Below are 15,118 nucleotides of genomic sequence, written 5' to 3'. Positions count from 1 at the left end.
CCCCACACCATTACACCACCACTAATAGTCAGAACCATTGAGACAAGGCAGGATGGATACATGCTTTCATGTTCTTTATGCCAAATGCTGACCCTACCATCTGAATGTTGCAGCAAAAATCGAGACTCATTAGACCAGGCAACATTTTTCCAATCTTCTATTGTTCAATTTTGTTGAGTCTATGTGAATTGTAGGCTCCGTTTCCTGTTTTAGCTGGCAGGAGAGGCACCCGGTGTAGTCTCCTGCTGCTTTAGCCCATCTGCTTTAGGGTTCGATGTGTTGACCATTCAGAGGTGGTATTCGGCATACCTTGGTTGTAACGAGTGGTTATTTGAGATACTCTTGCCTTTTTATCATCTCTAACCAGTCTGCCCATTCTCATCTGACATCAACAAGGCATTTTTGTCTACACAACTGCCGCTCACTGGATATTTTCTCTTTTTCGGGCCATTCTCTGTAAACCCTAGAGATGGTTGTGCGTGAAAAACTCAGTAGTTGAAATACTCAGACCAACTTGTCTGGCACCAACAACCATTCCACATTCAAAGTCACTTAAATCCCATTGACCCCTTAATCGCCTACGTCACTGTGACGTCACCGCTCTAGCTGGAGGCAAAACATAAGGCAGAACTCATAGCAGGTGCGCTAAAAGTTTGAGGTTTTGACTTTAAAATGTCTTCTTGTTGGGTTTTTGGCTGCCAGAATAGAAGGAACAGAACTTTTGTTTCAAAACTAAAGTTTTACCGGATCCCGGCAGACATTCCTTCACAGAAATCAAGAAGACAATTGTGGTTGAATGTAATACGGCGTACAGACTGGACAGAGATGAAAATAAATAATGCTTGTGTTTGCAGTGCACACTTCATATCAGGTAAAATAATCTATGCCAACCTACAGCACTAGCTAGTTTAAATGTTAAACAAACATACAGCGATAGATATGTGTGCCATCCTTTGAATGGTCTCTTAAAATAATACACATTGCTAATCATAGTTAGCCCAGCGATAGGTTACATTAGAAAATAAGCCTTGACCAAATTCCCCATACCACCCAAAAGTAATTCATTTGGCCGTATGGCATAGGGGTCAGGTAGCCTGCTTCCATCCGCGAGAGTTAATTAAAAAAAAAAGCTGTCACGATCCCGCAGAGTCAGGGACTGTACATATTCTGACAGTTCCGAACCTTCTTCTGCATCCATGTTTAATAAATCCCTCCTAAAATGTGCTAGCTTACGCTTGTCAACATTGCGTCTGCGCCTCTTTTTGCCTCCAGCTAAGCCCCACCCACCCGGATAAGTTGGAATGTTTACAAACTTTTAAGGGGTCTATATCTTCCCCATTCTGATGCTCGGTTTGAACTTCAGCAAGCTATCGTCACTACATCTAGATGCTTAATGCATGCTTTGCTGCCATGTGATTGGCTGATTAACAATTTGTGTTACTAAGCAATTGAACAGGTGTACCTAATAATGTGGCCGGTGAGTATATATATCTAAATGGTGCCAGAAAACGGAAAACGCACAGAACACTTACTACCATCAGTTTTCTTTCACTTTAAATAAAGGTTCTTGCCATGTCACTAAACTATATTAATGGGACTGGACACTGTTATCGCTCTTTTTCATATTCATAGACTCTAAAGTGAAGTGATTTGTAGGACGGCTCACACTCTGTTAAGTATGTGCATAAAAGTGTGTCTCTCCACATCAAAGCAAGTGCAGCAAGTCAAGCATGTACTGTGACTACAGCTGCCCCACCTGTAATTTATTTCACCTGCTTTCCCTCTCTTCCTCAAACCCATGCTTTGTACAGTATATCTCTCCAGCAAATGATAAACCGTGGAAGATGTTTGTTTGAGTCTTGTTTGAGCCTTGTGTTGCCCCATTATCTCTGCATAAGCTAAATAGTAAATTATATTTGCCATTTTGTTTATGTTGACACTGGACATCAATCAAGCCCCCAGCGCACGTCTCTCCCTCTCTTTCAAACCTCTCTTTAGCACATGGGTTAGAGCAAGCAGGTGACATAAAAAAAATTCATTATTCTTAGCAGTGTAACAGGCACAAGAGAGATATGACTATCAGCGATTGAGAGAGGGGAGGGGGGAGGTGGGAGAAACAGAGGATGTAATGATGAAGAATACACAATCGTAATACGGACCAAGAAGCTGCCCCATTTAACTTATCTCGCCATAGAGGTACAATGGTTTTGCATGTTGTGACAGAGCAAGAAAGGTTGACAGAAAGTAAAGAGTGGAGACAGATGACGAAAAAATGTATAAAAAAAGCAAACATAGGCTGTTATTTTAAAAGGGAACACAGTGTGCTTTAATGCTGAATTGAATACAAGAAAATTAAAAAAGAAGATGAGAAGTAAAGAACATGACAAAGAGAGTTGAAAAACGATTACTCTGCAGAAATGTGAAGCTGAGACCCCCTTATAGAGAGCTCAAGACTGTTGACCTGACAAACTGTGAACACTTACATAGACTTTGCTTTCATGTAAAATTAATTTTAGTTACTATACAATATATATTTAAAAAAATTGTCAACACAAAATACACACAAAAGGATAAAGTGACTTGCGATTTTGACTGTTGTGTAATTGTAAATTTTATCTCATATTGTGACTAAATACACAACAGTCAAACGTTGGGGGTTTGTAGGATTTTTTTATGTTTTTGAATGAAGTCTCATATGATCTTTCTCTTATGATATGGTCTCTTTGAAAAAAAAAAAGTCTCACCAGCCGTTACTGAGAGCAAAGCAAGAATTCTGAGTATTGGTCACCATACTTGGCTGTATGTCACGTCACTTTTTAAATAGTAGTCTCTATAAAATGTTATGTATCCTTATCCAGTAATTATTTGATAAAAAAAGACTTGCTTGTATAGCTTTTTTGTCTTTGTTTTTTTGGAATACCTGGTTGACCAGCACAATCAGCCAATCAGAAATTAAGTCTGCTAATGAAATGATCCAGACTACCTGTGTACTTTTATACAACCATTTTTGCAATTCGTTTTGGCATCGCTAGTGGCATAGAATCACAACAGCTACTGTAGCAAACTTTTCTTATCTTGAAGCGTGTGACTTCTTAATACGAGTTTACATACAATTGTACATCAGTAAGAAAGAATTTCCTGGCTTGGGTTTGAGGTGGGGCATTGTTGTGCTACATGTGACAGCTTGCAGAATAGCTGTGTGAGTGAGGAGTGTGTAACAACTACTCTGACAGGGCCTGATGAGCAGTTTTAAAGGAATCAAGCACTAACAGGCTGCCATGTCTATCTCTGCAACTGACATACTCAATAGTACGTCTCTTGACAGTGTGTTAACCCAGACTTTGATCTCTGACAAAGAACTATAGATCACCATGGAGATGTATGGATCATGCCCCACTGAAACAGAACTAATACACTGTGTACTACAATACCGTTAGACTACACACTGACACCCCTTCCTATGATATTTCTGCCTAGACAAGAACTGATAATATTATGCACATTAGAAAAAAATACTATCAAGTCATAATTTATATCAAAATCAAAAACATTATAAATTAAGGCTGCAAGCAGCGATGAACGGGCCCTTGCACCCGGGCAAATTTCAAGGAGTAGTTTGTCGCAGCGTAAAATATGCCACTTCCTGTTGCCAGCAGGTGGCGATATGACTATAATGGAATATGGGCATGTAGATCTGTTAAGGGCAGAAGTCTTATCTAACATGTGAAGTTTGAGGCAGATTGGACATTGTATGTCTGAGTTACAGCAACTTCCTTTTTCATGGCGAAACATCGAAATTTGTCAGGCCGCCATTGACACGCCCTTTAACGAAACCTCAAGATCTTCGCAATTTAACATCGCAAAGGGCTTAAGATTACACTGACCAAGTTTGGTGTTGATCTGAATAAATCTCTAGCAGGAGTTCGATAAAGTACAACCCCTGAAAATGGCAAAAACAACACCAATTTTGCAGGGAAAATTCAAAATAACCGACTTCCTGTTGGGATTCGGATTTCGTACCAAGAGACTTTGTAGCTATTGGTGTGTTACATATGTGTACCGATTTTCGTACATGTACGTGACACGTAGCTCGAGGCGCACTCCATTGAAAGTGTATAGGTGGCGCTATCGAGCCATTTTGCCACACCCAATGGAATATTGGCCTCCAGATGTGTGCAGGTCAGTACTCTTATCAAACATGTGAAGTTTGGACAAGATCTGATATTTTATGCCTGAGTTACAACAACTTCTACTCCCATGGCGAGACATCGAACTTTGTCACGGTGCCATGGACACGCCCTTTAACGAAAACTCAAGATCTTCACAATTTAACATCGCACAGGCCTTTAGATTAGACTGACCACAAAAAAGACATTGATGTCATAAAATTTCTAGGAGTAGTTCTTCGCAGAATAAAATATGACACGTCCTGTTGCCAATAGGTGGCGCTATGACTATAACTGAATATGGGCATGTCAATCTATTCAGTTCCAGAATCTTATCAACCATGTGAAGTTTGGGGCAGATTGGACATTGTACGTCTGAGTTATAGCAACTTCATTTTTCATGGCGAATCATCGAAAATTCGCCAGGCCGCCACTGACACGCCCTTCGACGAAAACTCAAAATCTTCTCAATTTAACATCGCAAAGGCCTTTAGATTAGGCATACCAAATTTGGTGTTGATCTGAATAAGTCTCTAGGAGGAGTTCGTTAAAATACAACTCATGGAAATGGCAAAAATGACACAAATTTTGCTCATAATATTAAAAATAACCGACTTCCTGTTGGGTTTAGAATTTTGCTCCTAGAAACTTTTTTGTAGGTATTGGAGAGTTACATGTGTGTACCGATTTTCATACATGTACGTGAAACATGTAAGTTTTAATAGTTGGTGATTTTAATATCCATGTTGATAATGAAAAAGATGCATTGGGATCAGCATTTATAGATATTCTGAACTCAATTGGTGTTAGACAACACGTTTCAGGACCTACTCATTGTCGAAATCATACTCTAGATTTAACACTGTCACATGGAATTGATGTTGATAGTGTTGAAATTATTCAGCCAAGTGATGATATCTCAGATCATTATTTAGTTCTGTGCAAACTTCATATAGCCAAAACTGTAAATTCTACTTCTTGTTACAAGTATGGAAGAACCATCACTTCTACCACAAAAGACTGCTTTTTAAATTATCTTCCTGATGTATCCAAATTCCTTAGCATATCCAAAACCTCTTGATGTAACAGCTCTCCTTAGAGTTACAAATGATCTGCTCTTATTATCTGATCGTGGGTGTATCTCTCTATTTGTTTTATTGGATCTTAGTGCTGCGTTTGACACAATTGACCACAACATTCTTTTGCATAGACTTGAACACTTTGTTGGCATCAGTGGAAGTGCATTAGCATGGTTTAAATCGTACTTATATGACCGCCATCAGTTCGTAGCAGTGAATGAAGATGTATCATATCGCCTCAAGGCTCAGTACTAGGGCCGCTACTCTTCACGCTATATATGTTACCCTTGGGAGATATCATCAGGAAACATGGTGTTAGCTTTCACTATTATGCTGATGATACTCAGCTCTATATTTCTATATTTCTTGCTCTGTCAATTCTTCGTCATCAGTTAGGAACCTAGGTGTGCTATTTGATCGCAATCTTTCCTTAGAAAGCCACGTTTCTAGCATTTGTAAAACTGCATTTTTCCATCTCAAAAATATATCTAAATTATGGCCTATGCTCTCAATGTCAAATGCAGAAATGTTAATCCATGCATTTATGACCTCAAGGTTAGATTATTGTAATGCTTTTTTGGGTGGTTGTTCTGCACGCTTAGTAAACAAACTACAGCTAGTCCAAAATGCAGCAGCAAAAGTTCTTACTAGAACCAGGAAGTATGACCATATTAGCCCGGTCCTGTCAACGCTGCACTGGCTCCCTATCAAACATCGTATAGATTTTAAAATATTGCTTATTACTTATAAAGCCCTGAATGGTTTAGCACCTCAGTATTTGAATGAGCTCCTTTTACATTATAATCCTCTACGTCCGCTACGTTCTCAAAACTCAGGCAATTTGATAATACCTAGAATACCAAAATCAACTGCGGGCGGCAGATCCTTTTCCTATTTGGCGCCTAAACTCTGGAATAACCTACCTAACATTGTTCGGGAGGCAGACACACTCTTGCAGTTTAAATCTAGATTAAAGACCCATCTCTTTAACCTGGCATACACATAACATACTAATATGCTTTTAATATCCAAATCCGTTAAAGGATTTTTAGGCTGCATTAATTAGGTAAACCGGAACCGGAAACACTTCCCATAATACCCTATGTACTTGCTACATTATTAGAAGAATAGCATCTACGCTAATATTTGTCTGTTTCTCTCTTGTTCCGAGGTCACCGTGGCCACCAGATCCAGTCTGTGTCCAGATCAGAGGGTCACTGCAGTCACCCGGATCCAATACGTATCCAGACCAGATGGTGGATCAGCACCTAGAAAGGACCTCTATTGCCCTGAAAGACAGCGGTGACCAGGACAACTAGAGCCCCAGATACAGATCCCCTGTAAAGACCTTGTCTCAGAGGACCACCAGGACAAGACCACAGGAAACAGATGATTCTTCTGCACAATCTGACTTTGCTGCAGCCTGGAATTGAACTACTGGTTTCGTCTGGTCAGAGGAGAACTGGCCCCCCAACTGAGCCTGGTTTCTCCCAAGGTTTTTTCCTCCATTCTGTCACCGATGGAGTTTCGGTTCCTTGCCGCTGTCGCCTCTGGCTTGATTAGTTGGGATCACTTCATCTACAGCGATATCGTTGACTTGATTGCAAATAAATGCACAGACACTATTCAACTGAACAGAGATGACATAACTGAATTCAATGATGAACTGCCTTTAACTATCATTTTGCATTATTGACACACTGTTTTCCTAATGAATGTTGTTCAGTTGCTTTGACGCAATGTATTTTGTTTAAAGCGCTATATAAATAAAGGTGACTTTGACTTTATACTCCATATAACTCCATATACAAGCCAGAAACTAAGCCTTTTTTTTTGCACAGGCCTATCTTAAGGGTTAATGGTCCCACCTGATCAACTGTAAAAAATAACAAATGTTACCTCTTCCCAACAGGGAAAACCACCAACAATTAAGAATCTCTCACACACAAACAACACTATGTGTTGAAGGGTCTTCCTACAGGACGCGTTGCAGGCACAAAACCAGACAGTGATGCAGCTAGTCAGAATGCTAGCAATGGTGCCTCCGTTTGCAGAGGATGTAGAGACGCTTTCTTGCCATGTGCTGCGGTGTTGTCAGTCCAGGAGAGGTCCTCTGTGGTGTGCACAGGCAGGAACTTGGTGCTGCTAACTCTTTCCACAGTCACACCTTTGATGGTCATAGGAACATGAGTGCACACTATCCTGAAGTCAACAACAATCTCCTTCATCTTCTCCACATTCAGTGAGAAATGGTTGTCACTGCACCACACGGCCAGGCGGCTCACCTTGCTCATGTAGTTTGTCTCATCTCTGTTGCTAATGGGACCCACAACAGTCATATCATCTGCAAACTTAATGAAGGTTGGAGCTGTGTGATGGTGTGCAGTCATGGGTCAGCAGAGTGAAGAGGGGGGCTCAACACACATCCTTTGGAGGCCCCAGTGTTCAGTGTGATGGTGCTGGATGGGTTGCTGCCGACCTTTACTGCCTGAGCTCTTCCAGTCAGAAAGTCCAACAGCCAGTTGCAGCGAAAGTGTTGAGCCCCAGCTGGACCAGTTTGTGAATGAGCTGTTGAGGGATGATTGTGTTGAATGCTGAAGTTTATGAACAGCATTCTGACGTATGAGTCTTTTTTATCCAGATGTCTGAGTGCTGAGTGGAGGGCAGTGGTTATGGCATTATCGGTCAAGCAGTTGGATCGATATGCAAACTGGTAGGGGACAGACTTGATGTGGTGGATGACTTGCCGTTCAAAGCACTTCATGAGAATAGGAATAAGTGCAACAGGACGGTAGTCACTGAAGTAGGATGGAGACAGCTTCTTTGGGACTCGAATGTTGGTGGTAGCTTTGAAGCATGTTGGGATGACAGCCTGGGTTAGTGAGATGCTGAAAATGTCTGTGAAGTCATTAGTGAGTTCCACTGCACTGCATCTCTCAATACACGCCCAGGAATGTTGTCAAAACCTGGAGCTTTGCGTACATTGATCCAGCTGGGGACTCTCCTCAGCCTGTCCGGGGACAGTATCTTCACCTGGTCGACGGGAGGAGGTGGAGTCTTCTGTGCAGTGGTGCACTTTTGTGCCTCAAAGCGAGTGAAGAAGGCATTCAGTTCGTTCAGCAGGGAGATGGTGCTGCCACAGGTCTGAGGTGGGGTTTGTAGTCCGTAATGGTCTGTATCCCCTGCCACAGACTCAGAGTGTCTCTGCTGTCACTGAATCGATGGGCTATCCTCCTGGAGTACTGCCTCTTAGCCCTTTCTGATGCCTCGAGATAGATGGCCCTAGCTGTCTTCAGGCCCACCTCATATCTAGCTCTGAAGGCAGCGTTCCGAGCCTTCAGGAGTCTGTACACCTCCACTATCATCCACGGCTTCTGATTGGCCCAGACAGTGATGGTCTTTGTGACTGTTACATCATCCATACACTTGGTGATGTAGGCAGTGACCATCTCTGAGTACTCTTGGAGGTCTGTGGTGTTATTGTATGTGGCAGCCTGCTTACACATATTAGAGTGAGTGTTAGTAAAACAGTCTTGGAGTAGCTCTGATGACCCTTCCGGCCACACTTGATCTGTTTGTGAACTGGTTTGGCGACTTTAACAAGCAGTCTGTATGCAGTAATTAGCATGACAGTGATGTGGTCTGAGGTGGTGGTGGGGGAGGAGGGCCTTGTACGCTTCTCGCTGGGTGGTGTAATCAAAGTCCAAAGTCTTGTTTCCCAGTGTTGGAAAGTCTATGTGTTGGTGTATTTTTGGAAACATACTCTTTAAGTCTGCATGGTTGAAATCCCCAACTAAGATGAGAAAAGCATCAGGATGGGCTGTCTGCTCCTCACTGATATGCTGGTACAGTTCATTTAGTGCCTCGCTCCTGTTGCTGTTGTTGGAGCTTGGAGGGATGTATACAGCAACAAGTAGTATATAGCTATATATTCCCTCGGTAGATAGAACGGCCGGCACTTAATAAAAATTAACTGCACCAGGCAAGAGCAGTGTTTGCAGACCACAATAGCATTGCGGCACCACACATCATTGATGTAAACACAAAGCCCGCCACCATGGGTCTTACCTACCTCGACGAGAACTCTGTCCACTCTATAGCATGTTAGCTGGTCGAGCACAAAAACCCAACAGTCTCTTACAGTCCTCTGAGTTGAGTTTAGTATTCAGATGTAGTCCAGTTTATTGTCCAAAGAGCGTACATTAGCCAGTAAAATGGTGGGGAAGCCTGGCTTGTCTGGCTTGTGTTAGCTGTTAGCCTAGCCCGGATACCTCTGCGCTTACCCCTTTTCTGCTTCCTCTCATGCCATTTGTGGTGCCTCCGCTGTGGGTGAGATGCAGTAGTGGGGGCTGGTGATGTGGTAGGCCTCTGGAGCAGACTGAGATCCTGCAGCTCTTCGTCGTGCGTGGAATTTAACTCTAAAAATGTGGTTCTGCCAACATTGACCAGAAACTCATGGTTGTATGCGCACTTAAAGACAGGTAGACGCGATGAAGACGTACAAAAACACTGCGACTCACAAGACTAAAAACACAAAAATGCCGTTTTGACAGGAGAGAGAGAAGCCACAGCATGTGCACATGCCATCATCTTGGTTTTTAATATATATATTTCCAAAAACAATGGCTTTAACTGTAGTGTCTTTCTTTAACACTCAATAGAAGGTGGCTTTAATTACATTCATTGTGGCTTTAAACATGGGAATAGACATAAGTAAAGTTGTGTTAGTCTGTGCATTTACTTACACGTGTAGCGGAGGTACTGGCGAGGGTTCATAAATGTATCGGCCTTGTGTGTGTCTATCATCGATTGGTACTGGAGGATGAAAACCAGGAAAGAACTGAGGTGTAGCTGTAAAATGAAAAAGAGAGTTTTAAAAAAAGAATTGTGATTAAATGTTTAAACATAAATACCATGGTAGACAGTAATTTGTTTAGTAGCGTGGATTCATAAAAATTAAAACTAACATGGCAAAAAATAATTACTATATTTTCATTCCTCAAGCAAAGCTAATTTTAAAAGTGAATTAAAAACATATGTTGTTAGACTTTTTTTTAGCATAAATAAAATATATTGTTGAAGGTACCGTGCATGTTATCTGGGACCATGCTTGAGCAATCTAATCAAAGTGAAAATGTGGAGGATTTTTATTGTTTCATTGTTTTCACCATACTTGACAAATCTTGTGCGTGTAATGTGGGTCTATGTGTAACGTAAGCATCCTTATTTAATTTATAGATTATAGAAATATACAGTAGCTTCTCAGTTTAAAGTTCCAATAAAAATCAGGGGCGCTGTAATGGTTGAGGAGGGGTTGGGGTGGTGGATGCTTGGTTGGTAGATTAGGATTATTCCAAGGACCTGGATCAGAGAGATGTGAGTCGTACTTCATACATTTCCATAGTATAAAAATTTTTGCTCACAAAATGTAACTAAACGTTTGCTGGTTTGCGGAGAATTAAAATTTTTCACATCTTTTAAATATATAGTGTTGGAACCAGATTGTAATACTATTGTAATCTGATCAATCAAACCTGGTATTATCATGATACTTTTTGTTACTGAAACGGAGAGCATATAAAGTGAAACCTAGCAACAGTAATTAAGAATGGCAGTGGGCTCTGGCATTGTAACAAGGGAGGGTGCAGAAGCAGACATGTTTTTTCGCTTGTAAACATCTGTCAACTGTGTGCCACAGTGTTTAAAGGGTGTGCCCAGGGATCAATGCCCAACATCTGAGTCCAATTCTATACAATACAAGCTGCCAAATGCAGCACTAACATCAGGCCCCTTATGAAACAAAAATATATTGCATTAGGCAATATATTCTAATATATGGGATTTAATATTTATATTTTCAAATATATTGCAATATATGCATAGACCATATATGTATATATATTGATACATATAAAAAACTGCATATATGCATGTGCTATCTATCTATCTATCTATCTATCTATCTATCTATATATATATATATATATATATATATATATATATACAGTGTTGGGAAGGTTACTTTGGAAATGTAATAGGTTACAGATTACAAGTTACCCTGTTTAAAATGTAATAGTAGTGTAACTTTTTCAATTACTTTATTAAAGTAATGTAACTAATTACTTTTGAGTACTTTTTGATTACTTTTCTAAATTTGTGAAAATTAAAGAATAATAAATAAAAGCATATACATCAACTTAAATACAGTTATCTAATAAGCATGTGACGTATTCTGTGTAATAAACTCCTGAAACATTGGTGTTTTTTTGAAACTGCTGTCTCTGTATATGATGATAGTTTTCTCAAAATAAGTAAAATGCACATGAAGTGACACAGAGTTCTAGAAATTATGTTTATGTGCTCGTACTCCTATATTGAGGTAGCAGAGGTTGAAAACACTGTGAGCTTCAGTAGGCCTATGTGTAGTAAATGAAACCATATCTTTGCCATTAATTTACAGGAGGGGCGGACTGGGAAAAAAATCAGACTGGAAAATTCAAACTCATACAAACAAATTCATGGACAAAACTATTTTTTGTATGGACCTGACATAAAAAAGGTTTAAATCTTTAATTTGGGGACATGCAAAATAATTAAAAGTTCTCTCCTGAACTGCACCTTCACTTCCATTTTTCTCTTCAGTCTCTTTATTTTGCCCTGTTATCCATCTCTCTCGTGACTTTAATACTCAAGATTGAACAAAACTATACTTTACAATACAATACTCTACAATACTACAATATCTTTATAGAAAAATCCTAATACTGTACACGAGTCATGTTTTTCTCTTACAAAAAATTACCATGCTTTTATTAGCCTATATAAAAGTAAAATAACCTTTTTTGTTCTTTTGCAAATGGATTTGTAAAATAATTTTACATTTTTGGTTATCACAGTTAAACAATAGTAACCATTTTCTCTGGATTTATAGTTAAATATTAAAATGTTAATTTTCGTAAGGGTTGTGTTGTTGTCTGTCGTAGCTCCCCCTAAACCTATAAAAAAAATCTGAATTTTTTTTCAGCTAAATTACTATAGTAACATTACAACAGATAATAATGATGTCTTTTATATAGTATTTTGAGTGATGACTGATGAGCAACGTGCTGCAGCTTGATTAAATAAATAAAAAAACAAAGACAAAAAAGCATCTTTACAGATGAAACTGACCTGAAACCCTGAACAGCAGTTCTGCTTCTCTGCAAATTCGCAAAATCGGCTGCCAGGCCACCGGGAATTGTCCCGGTTCTCCCGGTGTCCAGTCCGCGCCTGATTTCCACAGACACTATATTGCATTTTTGGGGCTTTATATTCACAGACACTAGTCGATGTCATGTTTTGATTCAAGTGTACTGACCTACTTTTGATTTAGTCATCCAAAATGTGGCATATTCCGTCCGCGTTAGGCATTCCGTTTTTATGACTGGATTCTACGAACCAGACTGTATTTCCGCATCCCGGAAATGATTAGGGCGGTATGTCTCAGAATAGTCAGTGCAATTTGGGAAAGAAATCAGTTAAATCTGTATGTGGATGTGGGTAAATATTCAAATGTAATCCCCTTTGTAATCGTAAAAAAAATTCATGAGTAACTGTAATTTAATTACTAATTTTTTCTTAGTAACTGTAACTAATTACAGTTACAATAATTTTGTAATTAAATTACGTAACGCCGTTACATGTAACTAGTTACTCCCCAACACTGTATATATATATATATATATATATAGCACATGCATATATGAAATATATTATAAATAACCATAGCATATGCATGGACATGCATGGTATAGCTATATAACCTAAAGAAAATAGTGAAGACAAAAATCTGCATTACACAAGCAACAGTTTACCCTTAACTGTAAATTAGAAAGATTATAAACATATTCATAGATTTTTTTCATTCATAAAAATGTACTTTGCGTTTTAATGTTCAATCCTCCACACTGGATCTTGGAGGTATGCATGCATAGAGGCTTGCATATTGTGGCAGATCAATTAGCATACATACTCTACTCACTCAGCACCGACTGCTTACGCGACGAAGGACTGAGCTCGCGCATGCGTAATACTTTGAGCGGGAAGTGAGAAAAGCAAAATGCCTAGAGTTTGGTGATGAAGATACCAGTACTGGCAACAATGCCTTTAAAAATTAAAAGTTTTTTTGTCGTTCTATTGCTTGTGCTGATTTTCCTTGTTTATTTATTTGCTTATGCTCTTATTTATTTATAGTTTGTTTGTTTACAAAAGGTGAAAGTCGGGAATGATGGAACAGTCACTGTGTCATCACATTGTTGGGAGACTGCAAAAGCTTGTACCACCCCCAATGGGATGGCACGGGTGCTGCTGATGGGGCTTTTCAGTGTAGATGTCCTCCTCAAGTCCAACCTGAAAGGAGGAGTTAGCAAGCTAGATCCCACTGCTGATCGTCGGCAGGCTCTCGACCCGAGGAAACTTCAAGTTTTACTAGGTAAATAGTTTTCAGAGCTGGTGCTTTCCGGAATCTACCGGAGTGAGGGGGTCGAGATTTTCTCAAACCAGAGGGGTAGCAGGAGGAGTGAGCAGGGGTAGAGTATGGTAATCATTGTTGTTCTGTTCCACAGGTGCTGTTGCAGGGAACTACACTGCGACCAAAATGGTCGCATATGCGACCTTTTGAAATGCCATTGCGACCCAAAATTTTATGGAGTTGCAAATGTATCACTGATTATTTTTGTACCTACTTATGTGTTATGCTATGATTTAATATGAGTAGTGGTGTGCATAGATTAATTTTTTTTAATCTAGATTAATCTCACTGTGATCTTGAAATTAATCTAGATTAATCTAGATTAAAATGGCTCATTCAAATTCTGCCGAAGGCATTCAGAATATGTGTGTTTCCCAAATAAAATTGAAAAACGGTAAGTCTTTGAGAAGGGGTTTATCAAGCTAGGTGGTGCATTAGAAAAGGGGCTCATCTCCTGTTTCCAAAATGCATCACAAAGTGCTTGAAAAAGCTGTAAACTAATTCCACATTGCACAAGTTGCAAACAACCTTACGCCTGTTTCACACATACTCCGTCTGCAGTGCGTATACGTTGCATATTTTTTTACGCACCCATGTTAACGGATTCCAGTTGCGTTCCAGGAGCGTTGCGTCTGCAGCAGTGCAGCGATCGTTTACGTACCAAGTAGCGGACTGCAAACGCGTCCTGTGTGAAAGCACATCGAGTCCGTGCTGCACCACATACGTAACGCACATGGACTGCATACGCACCGCAGATGGAGTATGTGTGAAACAGGCGTGAGCAGGGCCGTAGCTGGGGTCAGCGGGGACCCGGTGAAGGTTGTACCAGTGGGCCCTGTTTGAAATTGTTTAATTTGTATGTTCGTTTATTTTTATTTATTTGTGCTATTTACACAATGTTTAAGTTTTTTTCAAGTTTTTAGGTGTCAAGGTACAGAAACCAAATAAAATTAAATGTAAAAATTGCACTGGATAGTCTTCAATGTAAAAATGAAATATACAATCAAACCTACATTTATTCAGACACCTTCAACATTTCTCACATTATTACAGTTCCCTTTCAAGGGAACTTTGAACTGCGTCCTCTAGGGGTCGCTATGGGGAACACCTCATCGTGACCTGTTTCTGAAGCATACAATGAAAAAACGCCAACGCGTTGGCCGGTGACAGCCTCTGAAATAAGCGCCCGGAGAGCACGTCATTATCTTCTTCGTCTTCATTGACTGTTTTGTTTGAAGCGTGCATTCTGAGAGAACAACCACACAAAGAGCGATCTTTCTCTGTTTATCATGGCATCCACTAGTAAGGCGTTTAGACAGTGTGTACATCCGTGTCGGCGTTATTTGACACCTGATGACACACAC

The 15,118-nt window shown here is 40.0% G+C and overlaps 1 protein-coding gene across 1 annotated transcript in view; it reads right to left on the bottom strand.

Moving 5' to 3' along the window:
* The window catches only part of LOC132123790 (transcriptional activator GLI3-like), a 301,233-nt gene that overhangs the window by 115,934 nt on the left and 170,181 nt on the right, over positions 1 to 15,118 (bottom strand). Inside the window, exon 4 of the mRNA XM_059534428.1 lies at positions 9,991 to 10,096. Within this exon, the coding sequence (XP_059390411.1) occupies positions 9,991 to 10,096 (106 nt within the window). The remainder of the gene's footprint in view (positions 1 to 9,990; positions 10,097 to 15,118) is intronic.

This window comes from Carassius carassius, chromosome 42, assembly GCF_963082965.1.
Source record: "Carassius carassius chromosome 42, fCarCar2.1, whole genome shotgun sequence".
Lineage (NCBI taxonomy): Eukaryota > Metazoa > Chordata > Actinopteri > Cypriniformes > Cyprinidae > Carassius > Carassius carassius.
Note: the sequence above shows the minus strand (reverse complement) of the source record. Positions and strands in the feature narration are given on the sequence as shown.